The 20615-nt window shown below is 43.6% G+C and overlaps 1 protein-coding gene across 1 annotated transcript; it reads right to left on the bottom strand.

Annotated features, from left to right (window-relative positions):
- Positions 1–15573: 15573 nt before the first annotated feature.
- LOC149523327 (maestro heat-like repeat-containing protein family member 2A) lies at positions 15574–20570 on the bottom strand. The gene is made up of 5 exons (XM_089770423.1): positions 20506–20570; positions 20278–20391; positions 18959–19032; positions 18118–18240; positions 15574–15753 (listed from the first exon to the last, which is right to left on the bottom strand). The coding sequence occupies exons 1-5, from the start codon at positions 20546–20548 to the stop codon at positions 15574–15576; spliced, it is 534 nt and encodes a 177-aa protein (XP_089626549.1). The 5' UTR covers positions 20549–20570.
- Positions 20571–20615: the final 45 nt, after the last annotated feature.

Genomic DNA, 20615 nt, shown 5'->3' with positions numbered 1-20615 from the left:
TTCCTAGAACCACCAGATGAGCCTCTAAAATAGCGACTTAGCGTAAATGTGAAATATGACACAGACGTTATAGCAAGGCTGTGGAGAGGGAGGATGCTCCAGTGGTCAGCAGCCTAGGACTTAGGAGGTTCCAGTTCAATTTCCTGCACCCTCAAAGACTTCCTAGATGATGTTGGGCAAGTCACTTAGGCCTTCTGTGCATCAGTTTCCTGTTTGCAAAATGGGACTAATAGTGTTTCCCTGCCTCACAGGGGTGTTGTAGGGATACATACTTTTAAAGAGTTTTGAGGCACTCAGATACTACATTCTCATTTTGAAGTACTCAGATAATACAAGTTTCTAAAAGGATGTTTTAAGGAAGATGGAGAAAAATTGTTCTCCTTGGCCTCTAAGGATAGGATAAGAAGCCATGAGCTTAAATTACATCAGGGGAAGTTTAGGTTGGACAGCAGGAAAAACGTCCTGCCTGTCAGGGTGGTTAAACCCTGCAATAAATTGCCTCAGGAGGTTGTGGAATTTGCATCACTAGAAATATTTAAGAGCAGGTTAGACAAACACCTGTCAGGGATGATCTAGACTGTGCTTGGTCCTGCCGTGATGGCTGGGGATTGGACTCGAAGACCTCTCAAGATCCCTTCCAGTTCTAATGATCTATGAATCTATTATTCTACATTCATGAGAATCTAAGATAGATGTTAATGTATTTGTATGTTGCTTATTTTATAGTATTAGGACACTAGATTCATTTAGAAGATTTGCTGAGCTAGACCAAAATCAGGAGCTGTTGGTCAGTATTAGCCCTAGGAATTGTCAGAAAAGGTCTAGTAATTCAAATTCTATGGCTACATCTACATTGGCATGATTTTGCGCAAAAGCAGCTGCCTGTCTACACTGGTGGGGAGTTCTTGCACAAGAACACTGACATTCTAATGTCTAAAATCAGTGCTTCTTGCGCAAAACCTATGATGCTCCCGCTCAGGAAAAAGCCCTCCTGTGCAACTGTTCTTGCGCAAGAGGCCAGTGTAGACAGGCCACATTAATTTCTTGTGCAAGAAAGCCCAATGGCTAAAATGGCCATCGGAGCTTTCTTTCGCAAGAGAGCGTCTATTCTGGCACGGATGATTTTGCAGAAAAGCGCCTCTTAGCGCAACAGCACATGCCAGTGTAGACGCTCTCTTGCGCAAATATTCTAACGCAAAAACTCTTGCGTTAAAAGTATGGGTATGTCTACAGTACAAAGTTGATTCAAACTAACAGCCGTTAGTTCGAATGAACTTTAATAGCGGCTATACATACAAACTGCTAGTTCGAATTTAAATCGAACTAGCGGAGCGCTTAATTCGAACTAGGTAAACCTCATTCTACGAGGAGTAACGCCTCGTTCGAATTGTGTAGTTCAAATTAAGGGCTGTGTAGCCACTTAATTCGAACTAGTTGGAGGCTAACCCTAATCAGGTTGCCCTGATGGCCACTCTGGGCCAAACCAGGGAAACTTTTCTGCCCCTCTCCCAGCCCCAGAGCCCTTAAAGGGGCATGGTCTGGCTACAGTGCCTGTGCCAGCGACAAGCCTGCCAGGACCCAGCCAGCAGACCCTGCACCTGGCATGGCATGAGCCAGCCACCTGCTGCCACCCAGCCCTCCGCCTCTTCCCAGGACCAGGCTGGCGGCTCCTAGGAGCCTGCCCAGGGCCACAAGAGGCAGGCGCCTGCCTGGTCTAGTGCAGAGATCGTGGACATTATCGAGGTTTGGGGGGAGGCCTCCAGCGTCCACGACCTCCACACTAGGCACAGGAATGCAGCCGTCTAGGGCAGGATAGCTGCCAGCCTGGCCACCAAAGGCCACATCCAAACCCAGGAGCAGATTTGCATGAAAATCAAGTTGTTCCAGTGAGACCCCGACCCTGAGCCCTGCGCTTAGTACATAAGAACATAAGAATGGCCGTACTGGGTCAGACCAAAGGTCCATCTAGTCCAGTAGCCTGTGTGCCGACAGCGGCCAACACCAGGTACCCCAGAGGGGATGGACCGAAGACAATGACCAAGCCATTTGTCTCGTGCCATCCATCTTCAGCCTTCCACAAACAGAGGCCAGGGACACCATTCCTACCCCCTGGCTAATAGCACTCCACGGACCCAACCTCCATGAATTTATCTAACTTCTCTTTAAACTCTGTTATAGTACTAGGCTTCAAAGCCTCCTGTGGCAAGGAGTTCCACAGGTTGACTATAAGAAGAACTTTGTGTGAAGAAGAACTTTCTTTTATTAGTTTTAAACCTGATGTCCATTCATTTCATTTGGTGTCCTCTAGTCCTTCTATTATGGGAACTAATGAAGAACTTTTCTTTATGCACCCTCTCCACACCACTCATGATTTTATAGACCTCTATCATATCCCCCCTCAGTCTCCTCTTTTCTAAGCTGAAAAGTCGCAATCTCTTTAGCCTCTCTTCATATGGGACCTGTTCCAAACCCCTAATCATTGTACTTGCCCTTTTCTGAACCCTTTCCAAGGCCATATCGTTTTTGAGGTGAGAAGACCACATCTGTACACAGTTCTGAAGATATGGCGTACCATAGTTTTATACTTCCCCTCCTCCTTCTTCCCCTGGCTTCCCCCTTCCAGCTCCCTCCTCCCAGGTTTCCACCTCCCCTCTCCCACCCTCTTTCTTCCCCTCTCCCACCTCCTTTTCCCAGTCCCCCAGAGGTTAATCCCCTCCGCCCCCAGTTTTGTTAAATAAAGAGAGTTTCTATTTTTGAACACATGTCCTTTATTTTTTACATCAGGAAGAGGGGGCTCGGGAAGGGTAAGTGGAAGGAGGTGAGGGAGGAATGGGGCACGAGCCCCCGATGGGGAGGACTGGGGTGGCTCTGCGGGCTCCTCGGGGTGGAAGCTTTCCTGTAGGGCCTCCTGGATCCTGATAGCCCCCTGATTGACCTCCCCCAGATGGCAGCCTGCGGCAAGTGCAGCCGGGCTGATGGTCGAGTGCTGAAATGTGCCGAGTGTGGGCATTCAGGGCACTCCAAGACAGGACTGCTTTGATGTCCCCATCGAGTTAGACATGCAAGCGGGGAATCCTGAGAACTGTCTGTCCGGGGTGGGGGTCAGGTCTTTTTAAGCACAGCCCTCGGCTAGCCTGAGGAAGCAGCTCCACACCTTAAGTCCTAACCTGATGCCCTGACGGCACTGGTTCTGGCCAGCCTTAACTTCGGTTCAGGGTCCACTCAATGTGGACATGCTATTTCGAATTAGCAAAATGCTCATTCGAATTAGTTTTTAGGTCTAAATGCACTCATTCGAATTAGCTTATTTCAAATTAACTAATTTGAATTAAGTTAATTCGAATTAGTGCTGTAGTGTAGACATACCCTATTTGCGCAAAATCTTGCCAATGTAGACGTAGCCTATCTATATCTTGCTCACTCTCTCTTAACCAGCAACTAGAATAGGCAGCTAGGCTAGGCTAGTATAGGCCCCAAAAATAACAATGAGAAAATGATTAAGAAAGGTGTAATGAAGTTCCTTATGAGATTTCCTTATAAAGGACACATTCTACTATCTAAAATGAATTCCTATGAACTGAACTGTACAATTCCTCAGAGAAAGGTAAACAACAGATAACAGCCTAATGGTGGAACTGCTCATACCTGAGCAAAGAAAGCTGTGTTGGTGACTCGCTGGTTTTCTGATGGGGAATTTACCCAGGGAAGGAGGCTCTGTATGATCTCCACTGTTATTAGTCCAGATCTTTGCAGAACCCTGGAAGACAAAAGGAACCACTTATGGGGCAGACTGTGCACTTCAAAAGCTTAGCTGCTATGACCATACAACTCTAAAACCTACGCATGGAAGCTCTGTGTTTCTCACCCAGGGCACCCCGCACAAAGCTATACCTGAAAGTTCCCTGTCAGTCACTCTATTTGTTGCCGATCCCTGAGGATGAAGTGCTGTCTCCTAGATCTCTTACCTCACCAGCAAACACACCCCCTCGTGGTGAGTCTGCGGATTTTCAAGAAGCATCCAAGTTTTCTGCTTCCAGAGAGTTCGTATCAGCTTCTCATTCATAGCCTTGAGAAGCACAGCCTCTAATGCTTCAATAGAAAGCCTGGGGGAAAAGAGGCACAGAACTGTAGTAACCAATAGAAAGGCACAGCCTAAGCAGTCAGGAAACCCCAGTTACTTGTCAGGTCTGTTGTTCATTGACAGTTCATCCATTGACAGTATCCTGGGGACCACTGTTTTTGGAAGGACTTAATTCCCAGGAGGTATTTCAGTCTCATACATCTCATATTACTAGTGTTGCTATGGACAACATTTTGCAGTCACTTTCTCCTATCTGCAAGGTGTATGGGCACTAGCACAGTACAGTAATATGGAAAAAATTCACAATCAGACCCCAAAAGCTGGGACACAGAGAGATTAGTGATCACTAATGGATATTTTGGGGCCCTATGTCCAACGAGATGTGACAGGGTGCTGAGAGCTTGTACTTGGGGTCAGCACTCTGGTAACTACTAGTACTAATTAGCTTCCCCAGAGAAAGCCTAATTGGATAGAAATGTACCTGATTGCCTGGCTAGAGTGGGGCTATAGAATCAACAAACCTATTCTCCCATGAATAAGGAATCTGCCTAAAGGGACATCCACAGGAGTGTTTGAGGGAAACAGAGAGCAAAAGAGACAAAATGCTAGAGGCATCTAGATAGACTTATGTGTAGTGCTGGGGAGGAGCCGGTGGTCGTGGTACATGTAGGTCTCAATGACATAGGGAAGGGTAGGAGAGATGTCCTGGAGGCCAAATTTAGGTTGCTAGGAAAGAGACTGAAATCCAGGACCTCTATGGTGGCATTCTTGGAAATGCTTCCAGTTCCATGCGCAGGACCAGGTAGGCAGGCAAAGCTTCAGAGTCTCAATGCGTGGATGAGACGATGGTGTAGGGAAGAGGGGTTTGGATTTATCAAGAACTGGGGACACTTTTGGGAGAGGGGGAGCCTATACAGGAAGGATGGGCTCCACCTAAACCAGGGTGGAACCAGACTACTGGCACTAAACATTTAAAAGGCTGTAGAGCAGTTTTTAAACTAAGAGATGGGGGAAAGCCGATTGGTGGGGAGATGCACGTAAATCGCAGGGAGACTTCTCTTAGAGGAGAATCTGTTGATAGAGATTCTCTAAGCTGTAGTCAGAAAGAGAGGACAAAGAGACTGAGGCCTGAGGAGGCCTAGATAGTAGTGTTTGTGTTGCCAGAGCTTGGTGGTTTCAGGGAACTGACCTATAGCAAGCACAAACAAGACTTTCTCATATTAAAAGCAGGTGATGGTAAGGTGCCTCATAACCCTGAGAACTCCTGGGGAGTGTCACACAAATGGACTGGGATTCTCTTTGTTTTGCTCCCTTTCTTCTAATTACCTGCAAGGGTTGCCCTCACATAGTTGTTGTCCTTTTCTAAATAACCTCCTTCGGCGTCTCATCCTGGGCAAAGGCATCTTTTGTCCTAGGGTTTGGCTGATCTGCTGCAGAAGAACAGTGAACAACTCCGGGAACAGCTCCTGCACAGTTTTGCTCAACTGCAATGCTGACACCACTTCAAAGATGGCACATGTTGCCTGAAAGGAGAGCATGGTAAAAGAAGAGGTCTCTTCCTAACACTATCACACGCTCTCCCCTTCTGATACCTGCTGGACTAAATTCTCACTCCTGTCACTAACTTGATGAATGACCGAGAGCAATTCACTCCATGTGTGCCTTAGCGTCCCATAGCTGTAAAAATGTGTAGGACCTATCAAGGCATGTTATGAGTTGCACAAAACATTTGCAAAGCACTGTAAGAAATCTGATTCAAAGACTTTCTAATTGCCAGATATTATTAAGTGAATCAGCCACATACTCTAAATCTGCCACAGAAAGCACAGCTGGAATCCAGGAAACAGTACTTCAGAAAAGAAGTGCCCAGATGACAATATTATACCACTCATCTAGCTTTCCATCAGCATGTTTGTCACAAAGCAGAGAAATACATGTCTGTCGTCTAACTTACTGTGAGAGGTGCAGCAGCTGCTAAATGCAGGTCAGTTTCTGTCTCTGAGGTCATGCTTCCTTCTTGGCTTGTTGGAGTCTTTATTCTTTCTATTAGGACCTTCAGGACTTGAGGGGCGAGCAAGGGATCTGTCCCCAGAGATCTCCACAGCTCAGTGGTGTTACTGCAATTTAACATAGGTTATATGTGACCCCTGGAGACTTTTGTGGCTCTGACTATATGCATCATATTCAAGTAAAGAACACATTTTCTCCTTGACTATGATCAGGGCTCACCAGCCGCGCTGTCCGGCGATCTGCGCATGCACAGATCGCCCGAACCCGGCTCTTCCAGGTTACAATCTACACGCCATGGATGAGTAGATTGTAATATTTGTCAAGCCCTGCCTATGATGAGCAAGTTCAGAGTGCTGTCCTCCTTATATGGTCCTCATGTTTTACATATTGAGTTTCTAGTTACAGAACTAAGTTAAGTTACATTTCAGGTTACATTTCTACAGTGCATGACTATTTTGGGATCCTGGAGGTATCCCGAAATACCTACCCCACATTTACAGAAGCAGCCCGTTATTTTGAAATATTTTTCAAAATAATGGGCACACTATTTTGCCATCCCAATAAATTTTGGTGCATGAGGGATAAGGGATGGCTTGAAATAGCACATTATTTCGACATTTGGTGCTGTGTAGAAGCGCCACATTTCAAAATAGGCTATGCAAAATATGATAGGCAATTTGCGGAGTGCAAATTGTGCATCTTATTTCAAGTTTAGGGTGCTGTATAGACACAACCCTAGCCTTACTGCACCATAACCATTAATGCTAGACTTCAGAAGGAAAGGACACAGAGCTCTAATCACAGTTCCTGTTTTCCTACTTCTCAGTAGATATGGAATCATGAGCATATGATGCCCAAAGATCTAGGGCCTGGGAGACAAGTTGAAGAAAGAAAAATGATCTTCCTACTAACTGGATGTACAACTATGAGAACAAATATTTGTGGCTAGCCCATGACCTCTTTACAAATGGCATTCCCTGGCCTCTATTTGCCAGAATGGGCATGTTCTGTTCACTCCCTATGGGGCACCTGGCATTGGCCACTGTCTGAAGACAGGATCCTGGGCTAGATGGACATTTGGTCTGACCCACTACAGCCGTTCTTATGTTCTTAGATTCCAGCACAGATGACTGATAATTCAGCTAGGGATGTTTGAATGAAATGATAGATATGCTTACCGCCCTGTCTTTAAGTACCAAGAATGACAACTCCATTCCAGCAGCCATACCCTTCCTGATACCAAAAGCCTGGTGCCCTATCCTTGCTAATCAGCCAGGAATTTGGATTTGAAGCTTTCATGCTACCAGAAAACGAACAGTCACTGGCAATTTCCAGGGTGATGTTAGTTCAGGGGTCTGGAGAGGCAAAAGTCCACTCCAGTGATGCCAGTAAAGGGAAGTCTTTAGGATGCCAAAGCAACTATTAATTAATGGAAACAGAATGAAACTTAATTTCTCCCTGCACCCACCTTGACATGGTCTTGAACCTTTCTGCAGAAAGACCCAAGCTATTAACCTTTAGGAATTATCTCAACCTGTCTGTGGCTTAAATGAAGCCTTACATCTTCCAGTGAAGCTGTGGGATCCATGGTTACCAAAATGAACACTGTAAGGAGCACTATATACCTGTCCATCGGCAGACGTTTGGTGAGGAGGCTGAAGATCACTGCCTCTAGGTGATGGTGGGCTAGAATGGACACTGCCTCCACCAGGAACTGCCTCAAGCTACCCTGCTTGATGGTAGGCATATGAATGTATATTCTCCTCAGGATAGCTGGCACCTGGACAGAATAAAACCAGAAAAAATGTCCCTTTTCCATTCTCTGCATTCATTCTGCAGAGCCAAAACCTTTATTTAGTCGTTTAGCAATTTGCTGTTCTTGTAGAAATTCCTCCCTTCAAAAAACAAGTATTTAGACATGGCTGCATAGATTTAATCCACAAAAATTATGCATATCTCTGCCCATACCTGGCTGCAACACCGGGTTAAGACATGCTGAGGCCCTAAGCTATGTCAAGTTAAAGAGGCCTCATTGCATTTCCAAAAAAACATGTATTATTCTAACAGAAAGGACAATGAAAAGAGAAATAATAAAGTTATCTATCTATCTATCTATCTATCTATCTATCTATCTATACATAGGCAAAGAGGCAAGTAAAAACTAGTAATTTGGGGGTATTTTTAGAGACCCCTCATTATCTGAGGCCCGAAGATGTAGTTCACTTAGCTTGTCTCTTGGGGCCGGATATTCTCTTTTTGCATTTTACTCGGAGTCTAATTTTTCCAAGCCTTTCATGGCTGGAAACTGTGACAACAAGATAGACAACTAATCAAGCATCTTCCTTTTCCCTTGGGGTACGGCTACACTAGCTCGTTAGTTCGAGCTAGGTAGGGTAATGAGGGCAAGCAGAGTTGCAAATGAAGCCCAGGATTTAAATATCCCAGGCTTCATTTGCATGTTCCCGGGTGCTGCCATTTTAAAATCCTCCTTAATCTGAACTCCGTGCCCGCGGCTACACGCGGCACGGAGTAGGTAGTTCTAATTAAAGATCCTAATTCCATGAGGAGTAACGGTAGTTCGAATTAGGATCTTTAATTTGAACTACCTAGTCCATGCCGCATGTAGCCGCGGGCACGGAGTTTGGAGTAAGGGGGATTTAAAAATGGTGGCGCCAGGGAACATGCAAATGAAGCCCGGGATATTTAAATCTCGGGCTTCATTTGCAACTCCGCTTGCCCTCATTACCCTACCGAGCTCGAACTAACGAGCTAGTGCAGATGTACCGTTAGATTATCTCTGTCTTCTGCTGTTGATTCCCCCATTGCCTGACTCAGGATAGGAACACAGATGGAATTAACTTCCAATCCCAGGGGGAGAAACAGCAAGACTTGTGTTCACTGCAAATGATGGCAAAGACCTGAAAGCCTGCAGGTTAGCCAGAAAAACCTCTCCAGCTTCTATTTTACCTCATCCAGCATGGCACCTCCACACTCCTTCAGGATGATCTTCATCCACAGACCGGCTGCTGTGGCACAGGAGGGGCTAGCAGACCGCATACCATCCAGTATGGCCTCAATAAAATCTGTGGCTTGTTCAGAGGGAAAGTACTTACTAACCACCTGTGGACAGATCAAAAACAGGAAAGATTGCAATGATAGTCGGCTCCAGTACTTTTAAGAAAGGAGGCCTAAGAGCTGTATTGGAAAATAATGTATTCATCAGCAAATTGCTAATTGGGCTCCTATCTGGCAAGGCAGTTGCAATTAAAATTTTCTCTGTAATCTTTCTAGCTACCACATCTCTATTCTACACTAATAATATCAGGTTAGATCTTAGGTTGTACAGTTAGCACAACATTGTATGGGACAAACAGGATGTAAATTTCCAGTTTATATTCTATTATGTACATGACATCTTTTCACAAAATATAAAAATATGCAAAGAGATGCATGCACACAAATATAGGTTCAGGTAAACACACAAGGTGCCAAGACTGGTTTCTCAGCTTGATGTCCCGCTCACATATTTTCCCCCTGGATGGATGGATGGATGGATGGATGGATGTGCGCGCGCACATGCATGGGCATGTTCATGCAACTGTCTGGAATCTGTTTGTTTTTTACATGGCATTCATAGCATATACCTATGAAAAGCATGTTACTGATTACCCATGAATGCCTCACTCCCATAGCTCGCTCCAAGTGTGGAAAGACATCACAAAAGCATAAAACAATCATAGAATCATAGAATACTAGGACTGGAAGGGACCTTGAGAGTTCATCGAGTCCAATCCCCTGCCCTCATGGCAGGATCAAATACTGTCTAGACCATCCCTGATAGACATTTATCTAACCTACTCTTAAATATCTCCAGAAATGGAGATTCCACAACCTCCCTGGGCAATTTATTCCAGTGTTTGACTACCCTGACAATTAGGAACTTTTTCCTAATGTCCAACCTAAATCTCCCTTGCTGCAGTTTAAGCCCATTGCTTCTTGTTCTATCCCCATAGGCCAAGATGAACAAGTTTTCTCCCTCCTCCTTATGGCACCCTTTTAGATATCTGAAAACTGCTCTCATGTTCCCCCTCGATCTTCTCTTTTCTAAACTAAACAAACCTAATTCCTTCAGCCTTCCCTCATAGGTCATGTTCTCTAGACCTTTCATCATTCTCGTTGCTCTTCTCTGGACCCTCTCCAATTTCTCCACATCTTTCTTGAAATGCGGTGCTCAGAACTGAACACAATACTCCAATTGAGGCCTAACCAGCGCAGAGTAGAGCGGAAGAATGACTTCTCGTGTCTTGCTCACAACACCCGTTAATGCATCTCAGAATTATGTTTGCTTTCTTTGCAACGGCATCACACTGCTGACTCATATTCAACTTGTGGTCCACTATAACCCCTAAATCCCTTTCTGCCGTACTCCTTCCCAGACAGTCGCTTCCCATTCTGTATGTATGAAACTGATTGTTCCTTCCTAAGTGGAGAACTTGGCATTTGTCTTAAACTTCATCCTATTTACCTCAGACCATTTCTCCAATTTGTCCAAGTCATTTTGAATTAGTGACCCTATCCTGCAGATTAGTCGCAACCCCTCCCAGCTTGGTATCATCTGCAAACTTAATAAGCGTACTTTCTATATCAATATCTAAATCGTTGATGAAGATATTGAACAAAGCCGGTTCCAAAACAGACCCCTGTGGAACCCCACTTGTTATGCCTTTCCAGCAGGATTGTGAACCATTAATAACTACTCTCTGAGTATGGTTATCCAGCCAGTTATGCACCCACCTTATAGTAGCCCCATCTAAGTTGTATTTACCTGGTTTATTGATAAGAATATCATGCGAGACTGTATCAAATGCCTTACTAAAGTCTAGGTATACCACATCCACCCCTTCTCCCTTATCCACAAGACTCGTTAGCCTATCAAAGAAAACTATCAGATTGGTTTGACATGATTTGTTCTTTACAAATCCAGGCTGGCTGTTCCCTATCACCTTGCCACTTTCCAAGTGTTTACAGACGATTTCCTTAATTACTTGCTCCATTATCTTCCCAGGCACAGAAGTTAAACTAACTGGTCTGTAGTTTCCTGGGTTGTTCTTATTTCCCTTTTTATAGATGGGCACTAGATTTGCCCTTTTCCAGTCCTCTGGACAAGGGAAAATGAATGGTGCACAGCCACTAGGACAGTCACCTAGTGTTTGTTACCTTAGCCATTTTGGAAGATGCTTGAAACAGAGCCTCAGGGTCTGGAGTTGTTAGTGCCTCACGGAGACAACTCAGCTCCTCCTCTGCTGACCCCAGGTTAGTGCACTGACCTAGGATAGAGAAAAGGAGAAAAAGTATGGCAACATTTAATAAAACTGAACCTCTGATCCATAGATAATCATACAGGAGGATCTATGGGGTATGTTATTACCAGCTGTGTGTGAAATTTTGGCCCCACTAAAGCCAATGACGAAATTCTTGTTGACTTTAACGGAGTCAGAATTTTACCGTCAGGCTATGTCTAGACTACATCCCTTTTTCGGAAAAGGGATGTAAATTAGACGTATCGCAATTGCTAATGAAGCGGGGATTTAAATCTCCCCTGCTTCATTAGCATAAAAATGGCTGCAGCTTTTTTCGGCACGGAGCTTTGCCGGAGAAAAGCGCCAGTCTAGATGCTGATCTTGCGGAAAATTAAGCCTTTTCCGAAAGATCCCTTATCCCTCCGAAAAAGGGATGTAGTCTAGACGTAGCCCCTATGTCTGAAAGTTAACGGTAATGGCATGTGATTCATTGTGATTCATACAGGATTAAACAGGCACTGTATTCTGTGTGGAGCATCTTTCTCTGTATATCTGGTTTCAGTAGCCACTCTGCTCTCAGTATTTCAATCTAATCTCATAGTCAAGCACAACTCATGTAGATTGATCTGAGGTTCTGCTTTGGAGGAGAATCCCTCCACTGAACTCTCATTGTAAAAGAGATGGGGCTGACCAAAAGCTTAGGTAGGAAACCCAGGCTCTTCGCTCACTTCTAAATCATGAACTGTCTCTTTAAGGGAAAGCTGTCCTGCTCTGTCATCTCCCTCTCCCCACCCCACTCTGCAGAGCGGGGGCATATGGGCATATGGCGGGGGAGAGAGTGTGTGTGAGACAATGTGTGTGTGTGTGTGAGAGAGAGAGAGAGAGAGAGAGAGAGAGAGAGAGAGGGACATGCTGGCTGCCAGAGAAATCTTAGAAACAGTGCCTCTTTAGATAGGCACTCCGTTACTCACCATACTTCAGACTGGAGCAGCACTATTGTATGTGTCCCTCTCCCCAAACTCTGCTCTGCAGAGATGATGACAGGGGCAAAAGGGTCACCCTGATTTCTGCATGTCTCCCTGCTCACCTCCCCTCCACACACCACTAGCAGCAGATAGGATGGAGCAAGGTCGGAGAGGGGCAGCTGAACACATGCTGCTGGCATGCTTGCTAATCAGCTGAGCGCTCCAGACAGAAATTCTGGGGAGAAGGGCAGATCTGGCCTGTGTGCTATATTTTGTCCACCCTCTAATATTTGCAGATTATTTATTATTTGTGCAGTTCTCTTCCAGCAACGTACTTACAAGGCCCCAATCGTTCTGTTATATAAGTGTCGCTAACAAGACAGAAAGAATTACAGATGGAAAAAATGGTCATTACAACAATGAAAGAAAGTGAAGAGTTACTTACACCTGCTCATGGTCTCCTCACCTTGTATATTGAGAAGACAGTTGATACAGTCAACCACCCACTGACGCGATGTCGTAAGTGAAGCACAGGTATATGGTGCTAACAGCCCAATCAGTGATCCAAACTGATCAAAAGTTTCCTGAGGCTAATTTTAAAAGAATGAAGAATGAAAGTTCTCCGGCTATACTGGACATTATTTGCCTTCCTTATTGTGAACTCCATTACTGTACCTGGGTACGGCACATTGGAAAACATAATCCTTGTTGTACATGCAAATTGATGGGGTCTAAATTAGCTGTAGCACTCAAGAAAAATCTCAGAGTCATTGTGGATAGTCCTCTAAAAACATCTGTTCAACATGCAGCTGCAGTTAAAAATGCTAATGGTATGTTAGGAACCACTAGGAAAAGGGATGAATAATAATATGATAAATATCATCATGCCACTGTTTCAAATCCATGGTACACCCACACCTTGAATATTGCAAGCAATTGTAGTCCTCCAACTTAAATAAAGTTAGGTTATAATTGGAAAAAGTTCAGAGAAAAGCAACAAAAATGATATGGGATATGGGACAAGTCATACAAGGAGAAGTTAAAAGGACTGGGACCATTCATCTTAGAAAAGAGATGCTTACAGGGGGGTTTGATAGAGCCATATAAGATGATCAGAGATGCATGATATGGGTGTCCCTATATCTCTGACTGCCTGGGGCTGGGACTGGACAACAGGGGAGAGATCACTCAACAATTGCCTTGTTCTGTTTGTTCCCTCTGATGCATATAACACCCACCACTGTCAGAAGACAGGCTACATGAACCATTTGTCTGGGGGATCCAGAATGGCCATTCATGTTTTATGTTCTTATCCGATTAAATAGAAATAGAAATTCAACTTTAACAGCGATAGAAATGTAGCTGTGTTAGTCTGGAGTAGCTGAAGCAAATGCAGGACAATGTAGCACTTTAAAGACTAACAAGATTTATTTATTTATTGATTTATTTTTTAAGATGGTTTAGTAGATGATGAGCTTTCGTGGGCCAGACCCACGTCCTCAGATCAGGAAGTGGGTCTGGCCCACGAAAGCTCATCATCTAATAAACCATCTTGTTAGTCTTTAAAGTGCTACATTGTCCTGCATTTTGCTTCAACTTTAACAGCCTGAGAGTATAGGAATGCATCTATGACACTGACACAGCCAACCTATGTGTGACCACAATAACTTAACAAGCGGCACTGCAATTGTATCAAGACAAGTCACTTCTATGTTATTTCAAAGGGTGTGTCTAGACTACTGAGTTTTGTCGACAAAAGTGGACTTTTGTCGACAAAACTATACCTGCGTCTACACTACCGCTGAGTTCTGTCAACATAACGTCGACAGAACTCAGCAGTTTTGTCGATGCTGGTAAACCTCATTTTACGAGGCATAACACCTTCTGTCGACAGAGTTCTGTCGACAGAAGGTGTTATTGCATGTAGGGTTGTGTCTAGACTACAGGGTTTTGTCGACAAAGCAGCTTGTTTAGTCGACAGAACTGAATGTGTCTAGACGCTCTTTGTCGACAGAAGTTTTGTCGACAGATACTGTCGACAAAACTTCTGTCGACAAAACCCTGTAGTCTAGACGTACCCAAAGAAAAGTCCTAGACTAGCGATCACCAACATTATGCATTTTGGTAATAGATATGAAAGGTAGATGTTATGTATTATTGTCTGTATTTATATCTTGCTAGAAGTTTAACATAACCAAATTAGCTTGTAGATTCCAATTCCTTTTCATGTCTTAATTGCCTTAATTATATGCAACTGTCTTCAGTTAACCTTAAGATCAAAGATAGAAGATAGTACAAGAAAATAGTTTGTACATTGCCTTCAGCTTAACTATCTGTGTTGTAATGGAAGACTACGATCGGCTAATTACTTTATGTGAATGACTATCACCCATTTACCAGTGTATGCGTAGGAAATAGAAAATTAACTTCAAAACAAAGTACGACAGGAGATCTGCATGACCTATTCTTTCTCAGGGAGAGATCCTGCTTCGACAATTTCTGTGAGGAGGCTTGCCAACCGGCTAGAATAGCTATAAAAGACAAGTTATGGGACTGATCTTCTCTCTCCAGTCTGCTTAAACTTTGAACAGGGGACGTGTAAGCCATAGGACATAGATCTTCCAAATAATTATTTGGAATAGTCTGGGAAATGCATGGAAAAACTAACAGCCTTTGCATCTAAACTGGCTTTGGATGTTGACCGGTTAGCATGATTCCAGAGAGACTTTTACAAGCCAGCCGTTTATTCCACCATGGTTGTGATCCTGAACTATGAAAAGTGAAAGTCATTTTAACAACTATCTATCACTTAACCATTTGTAACTCTCTTCTTTTTCCTTTTAACAACAAATCTGATATTCCGTTATTAAGGATTGGCTGATATTTAGGGAAGACCTGTGATTCATATTAACCTAAGGATAAGTGTCTAGTCCTTTGTGATTGGTGATTATATTAGACTTAGTTGTCTAGATGGGAACCAAGGTCTGGAATGCCTAAAGGGTACTATTGTTTGGTATTTTGTTAACCAGAGTAGAAGCTCTTTTCTTACTGGTTTGGTGAATCTAATTATAAAATCACTAGTCTGGGGAACTGCCTGCCCTGTTTCTTACAGTCTGGCCTGAGTGCTGTCACAGCACTATTATGGAAACCTTTCTCTTATGGAAGCAGAGGGATCTTACTCACTTTGAGGCCCCAGCTGCAGGCCTAGTAGAATTTCTCATGCATTCACGTTGAATGTCAGATTTGATAGAAGTTGGGAAGTCAGCTCAAGGAAGAGTAGAACTATACTCACTGTGCTATTAACTATCTCCTGATAGGCAGTTAGCAGCCAGACACTGGCCTGCAAGGCCCTTTCTCTCTCCCACTCCTGCCCTGAACTGAGCCAGGTCTCTAGTAGCTGTTGGCAAAGCAGGAGAATGGACAAAGTTAGTACCAGAAAATCCCTCCCAAACGTTTCTTTTAAATAGGTTTGATTGTCACTAAAATCCCTCTCCAAAGCATTTAACTTCCATATAGCAAAAGATTTATATGTCTCCAAAAAGAGACCCTTGTATATACAAGTCCCAGGGACCAGATTCACCTCTGGTGTACGTAACTCCATCAAAGCCAAAGGAGTTACATGAGAGATGAGTCTGGCTCTGTGTATGTGAGGGCTTCTGTAGACTGTCTGATGGCAGCTGTCTAGCACATTGCATGCAGTTTGGGGTCCGGTGCTGTGTTCTCTTTCCTGGACAGCTTCTCCCATGCTGAGTGGCAAATGACAGAGAGGAGCATTTCTTTTTATTTAGAGCAGAGAAGTCTCCCCAGCCCAGCTCCTTTTATAACTTTATTTTCATACCAACGTTGCACCTAACTCCCCTCCCCTCAGCTCTTCAAACTATTCTGTTTATGTCTGAAGAGCAGGAAGTCTTTGGTGAATGAGTTTCCATACACAGAGCTTAACTCAATACTAATTCATTCCTTTTACGAGAGGTGATCAGTTCTCACTGGTCCTCTTGAATTTGGTTACTGCGCTGATGATTTTCTTTCCTGTCCATGTAGTGTTAACTATACTGGAAAAACTAGATCTCAGTCCACCACTGGCATAAAATGTCCCCTGCTATGAGATAGATACATAGAATTTACTAGCTAGTGGGAAAACACTGGCTGTAGAATCGGTGTCTATTTCTTACAAAGCCTTTCTGAATATTGACCTAGGAGAGCTTTTCCATTGCATTAGGAGTGCACAAATCATAAAATCATGGATTAAGGATGGAAGGGACCTCAGGAGGTCATATAGTCCAACCCCCTGCTCAAAGCAGGGCCAGCCCCAACTAAATTATTCCAGCCATGGCTTTGCCAAGCCTGGCATTAAAAACCTCGAATGATGGAGATTCTTAAGGGAAGAGAATAACAGAAACACCTAACTGGTGGGTCAGAACCCAGGCTTAGGAAAACCCCAGCACAAGGGGACACAAAGAAGATGGAGAGAGGCTGTTCTCAGTAGTGACAGATGACAGAACAAGAAGCAGTGGTCTCAAGTTGTGTGTGGGGGGGGTGGATCTTAGGAAAAACGATTTCACGAGGAGGGTGGTGAAGCACTGGAATGGGTTACTGAGGGAGGTGGTGAGATCTCCATCCCTAGAGGTTTTTCAGTCCCAGCTTGACAAAGCCCTGGCTGAGATGATTTAGTTGGAATTGGTTCTGCTTTTAGCAGGGGGTTGGACTCGATGACTTCCTGAATTCTCTTCAAGCCCTATCGTTCTATGATTCTATAAAAGAGTTCCCTGAACTCTTTTCAAAAAAATTTTCAAAAAAGAACATTTCTTCTTTTTATCTCTGAGGAGAGCCACTCAGACTCTGCCCAGTGGAAATAAATATGCAGAACCTAGAGGGAGCCATTCTGTTTGTTCTGATGCCCCAAGCAGCTTGATCATTCTGTGCATAGTGAATGTGAGTCTATCTATAGGCTAAATTCTGTTCTTCCTTACACCAAACTAAATATTGATCAGCTCTACTGATTTCAGTTTAAATAAGAGCAAATGTGGCCTGATGAGAAAGAGTTGCCTCCTACTTTCTTTGAGATGGGTAGGATGAAAAAGAGGCAGTTGGTGAGTACTGCCATAAGCTCCCACTTCGTAGCTAAAGGGCCAGGCAGAGCTAAGATCCTCAACAACTTACTGTAAAGTTAATGTATATCATGGATCCCATCATGGAACTCTGTGTCTGGAGTCCATGACTCTGCCCATAGCTGGAAATACCCATTGAAAAGATTTTGAACTAGTACACATAGAACAGAGAATGAAGTGTGCAGCAAACTTTTCCAGGTTCTAGACATCTTGATGTAGGCTGCATAACTTCAGTGTTTTGCTAATAGTTTATGTATGCTTCAGCAGCCACAGGATTGGGCACCATTGTGTTCTTTGGAGAGTCTATTTATAAAAAAGATGTGCTTCCTTATACAAGAGCATTTCACTGAAAGATTGTGTTGTCAGAATTTTCACTGACTTGCCCGAGGTCTAAGTAATGTAGGTCGCACTGTCAGATATAAATATCCAGAATCAGATTCTGGTCTCTGTTACACTTGTGTAAATCCAAAATAATGCCACTGAAGTCAGGGGCATTACCCTGGTTTTACACGAATATCACTGATCAGATTCTAGCTCTAATCCTTCAGTCCAGCTGCATCCTTGAGCATCCAAAGCTCCCACTGAAGTCAAGGGGAACAATCAGCATGCCAGAATGGCAGAACTGAGTCCTAAGTGTTAAGAACTCTCCTTACCAGATTTCTGGTGGACACATCGAACTCTCCGAATACATAGGCGACCATATCCCCTGCTGCACAATTGTCCACACTTCCTGAACTGAGCAGCTTCAGGACAAAATGGAGAGCTGCCATCCTCACCTGCAAGGGTAGAGATTATGCACGAGTTATTATTATCTCTTCTGCATGCAATATGAGACAGGATATGAGAGTCCTTTTGCTTTTTCTTTTATCTCTTTGGAATAGTGGCTGAAGTACAAATGATTAACACATCTGTTATGTAAAATCCTTGCAACACTGGCTACAGAAGTACCATGCAAATGCCAGTTTTCACTTTCAGGTGACACTGTAATTAGGAAAAAGGCAGCATTTTCTCCTATAAATGTAAACAAACTTGTTTGTCTTAGTGTCTGGCTGAACAAGAAGTAGGTCTGAATGGACTTGTAGACTCTAAAGTTTTACATTCTTTCATTACAGTTAACAAAAAATATCTACATTTGTAAGTTGCATTTTCACGCTAAAGAGATTGCTCTACATCACTTCTATGAGATGAATTGAAAAATATTATTTCTTTTGTCATTTTTACAATGCAAATGTTTGTTATAAAAATAATATAAAGTGCATAGTACACACTTGTCATTGTGTTGTAATTGAAATCAATATATTTGAAAATGTAAAAAACCACAAAAATATGTAATAAATTTCAATTTTTAATCGCATTAATTTTTAGTTAACTGTGATTAATTGAAACCCTATTAATAATCTCAGCCTAAAAATGTGTCTCATTGCCAGACTCTCCACTGAGTGAAATACTTCCCAGATATTAACAGCAATACCACTATTCCACACACAATCTTACCTTAGCACTCTGATCACTGAGAGCAGATTTCACTGCCTTCACAATCAGAAACTTTCTAACTCTTGTCTCAGGCACTGAAAGATAAGGAGAAGTGTGCAATATAGTATATCTTTGTTCCAAACACTCATGCTCCACATTAGAATGTGTCCTGTGCCCTATTTAAGAGTACTACCAAGCTTCACTCATATACAGAATCAGCGGGGAAAATATAGGACCAGACTCTGATCTCAGTTACACCAGTCTAAGTCTGAAGTATTTCCACTTCTGTAAATAGCACCATCATACTATCCTGATGGAAATATTGTAAGAGAGTTAGACAAATGGAGGTCAGTGAAGTTAGTCTGTGTTTACCACCAGTATAGCAGAATTCGGGATCTATTCTAGAGTGTCTAATACTTATTCAGTCAGGAGTACTATTTTGTTTTTATCTCATTATTATTAACATGCATCCGCCACAAGATTACATTTGTATTTGTACCTTGAAAATATTTTAGGCTACATTCAGCACTTAATTAACCCTGTTGATTTCTGTGTGACCACATGGGAGTAACTTAGAGCAGCACTGGGTCCCTTTAGTGAATTTCCAACCCTCTGGTGAGCATGCATCTAAAAGGGTGTCGCAAGGAGAAGGGAGAAAAATTGTTCTCTTTGGCCTCTGATGATAGGACAAGAAACAATGGGCTTAAATTGCAGCAAGGGAGGTTTAGGTTGGACATTAGGAAAAACGTCCCAACTGTTAGGTTGGTTAAACACTGTGAAAAATTGCCCAGGGAAGTTGTGGAATCTCCACCACTGGAGATATTTAAGAGCAGATTGGATAGACACCTATCAGGGATGATCTAGACAGTGCTTGGTCCTGCCATGAGGGCAGGGGACTGGACTTGATGACCTCTCAAGGTCCCTTCCAGTTCTAATAATCTATGACTATATGACTCTATGTGTTGCAGCAGGGGCAGATGACCGTTTTGCGGGGCCCCGGGCAGCATAATTCCGCGGGGCCCCCCCTTTGCCACGGCGCATGCACAGTGACACCATGCTCATGTGCGGTGGCACCACGCCGCGTGCGCGGGGCTTTTTGAAGCACGGGACCCGGGGCGGCCACCCCGCTCGCCCTGCCCTATATCCGCCCCTGTGTTACAGATCCTCTGTGCCCCATTTGCAGAGATGATGAGTATGTTATAGCCCTACCATGCCTGCAAAGCCTTGGTTCTTTAGATCAACCTATAGCAGCTCATGCTTTTAGCTCTGGATGTCCCCAACTCAACCCCCAGCACGATGGCGATGATCGCAGCAGTCACAGTTACTCCTGTGTTACTTACAGTCAGCACCAATAATAGCTGTGAGCAGATTCAGGGTTGCCACACGAACAGTCTCATTCTCAATCTTCAGCTGCGAGTGCAGAAATGCTATGAGGTCATCAGGAGAAGAACGGGCTGCAAAGGAAGAAATCACATCCTCACTAACAACTGAAAGCTCATTCTTACCACACCTACAAAAGAAGGAAGTTACAAGGAAACTACTGTGTAATTTGGAGTCTCTTCCCCTACCTAGCAGTAGGATACAATAGCACAGCTCCATTTGATTTTCCATGATGAGCTGCTGAGTTGGAGAACAGATCTGTGGGAAGAAGAGAAGTGATCAAAGGAAAACTAATCAG

Source organism: Pelodiscus sinensis, chromosome 18 (assembly GCF_052426305.1).
Source record: "Pelodiscus sinensis isolate ZL-2025 chromosome 18, ASM5242630v1, whole genome shotgun sequence".
Taxonomy (NCBI): domain Eukaryota; kingdom Metazoa; phylum Chordata; order Testudines; family Trionychidae; genus Pelodiscus; species Pelodiscus sinensis.
The sequence above is the reverse complement of the archived record's forward strand: the minus strand, read 5'-3'. Positions and strand labels throughout refer to the sequence as shown.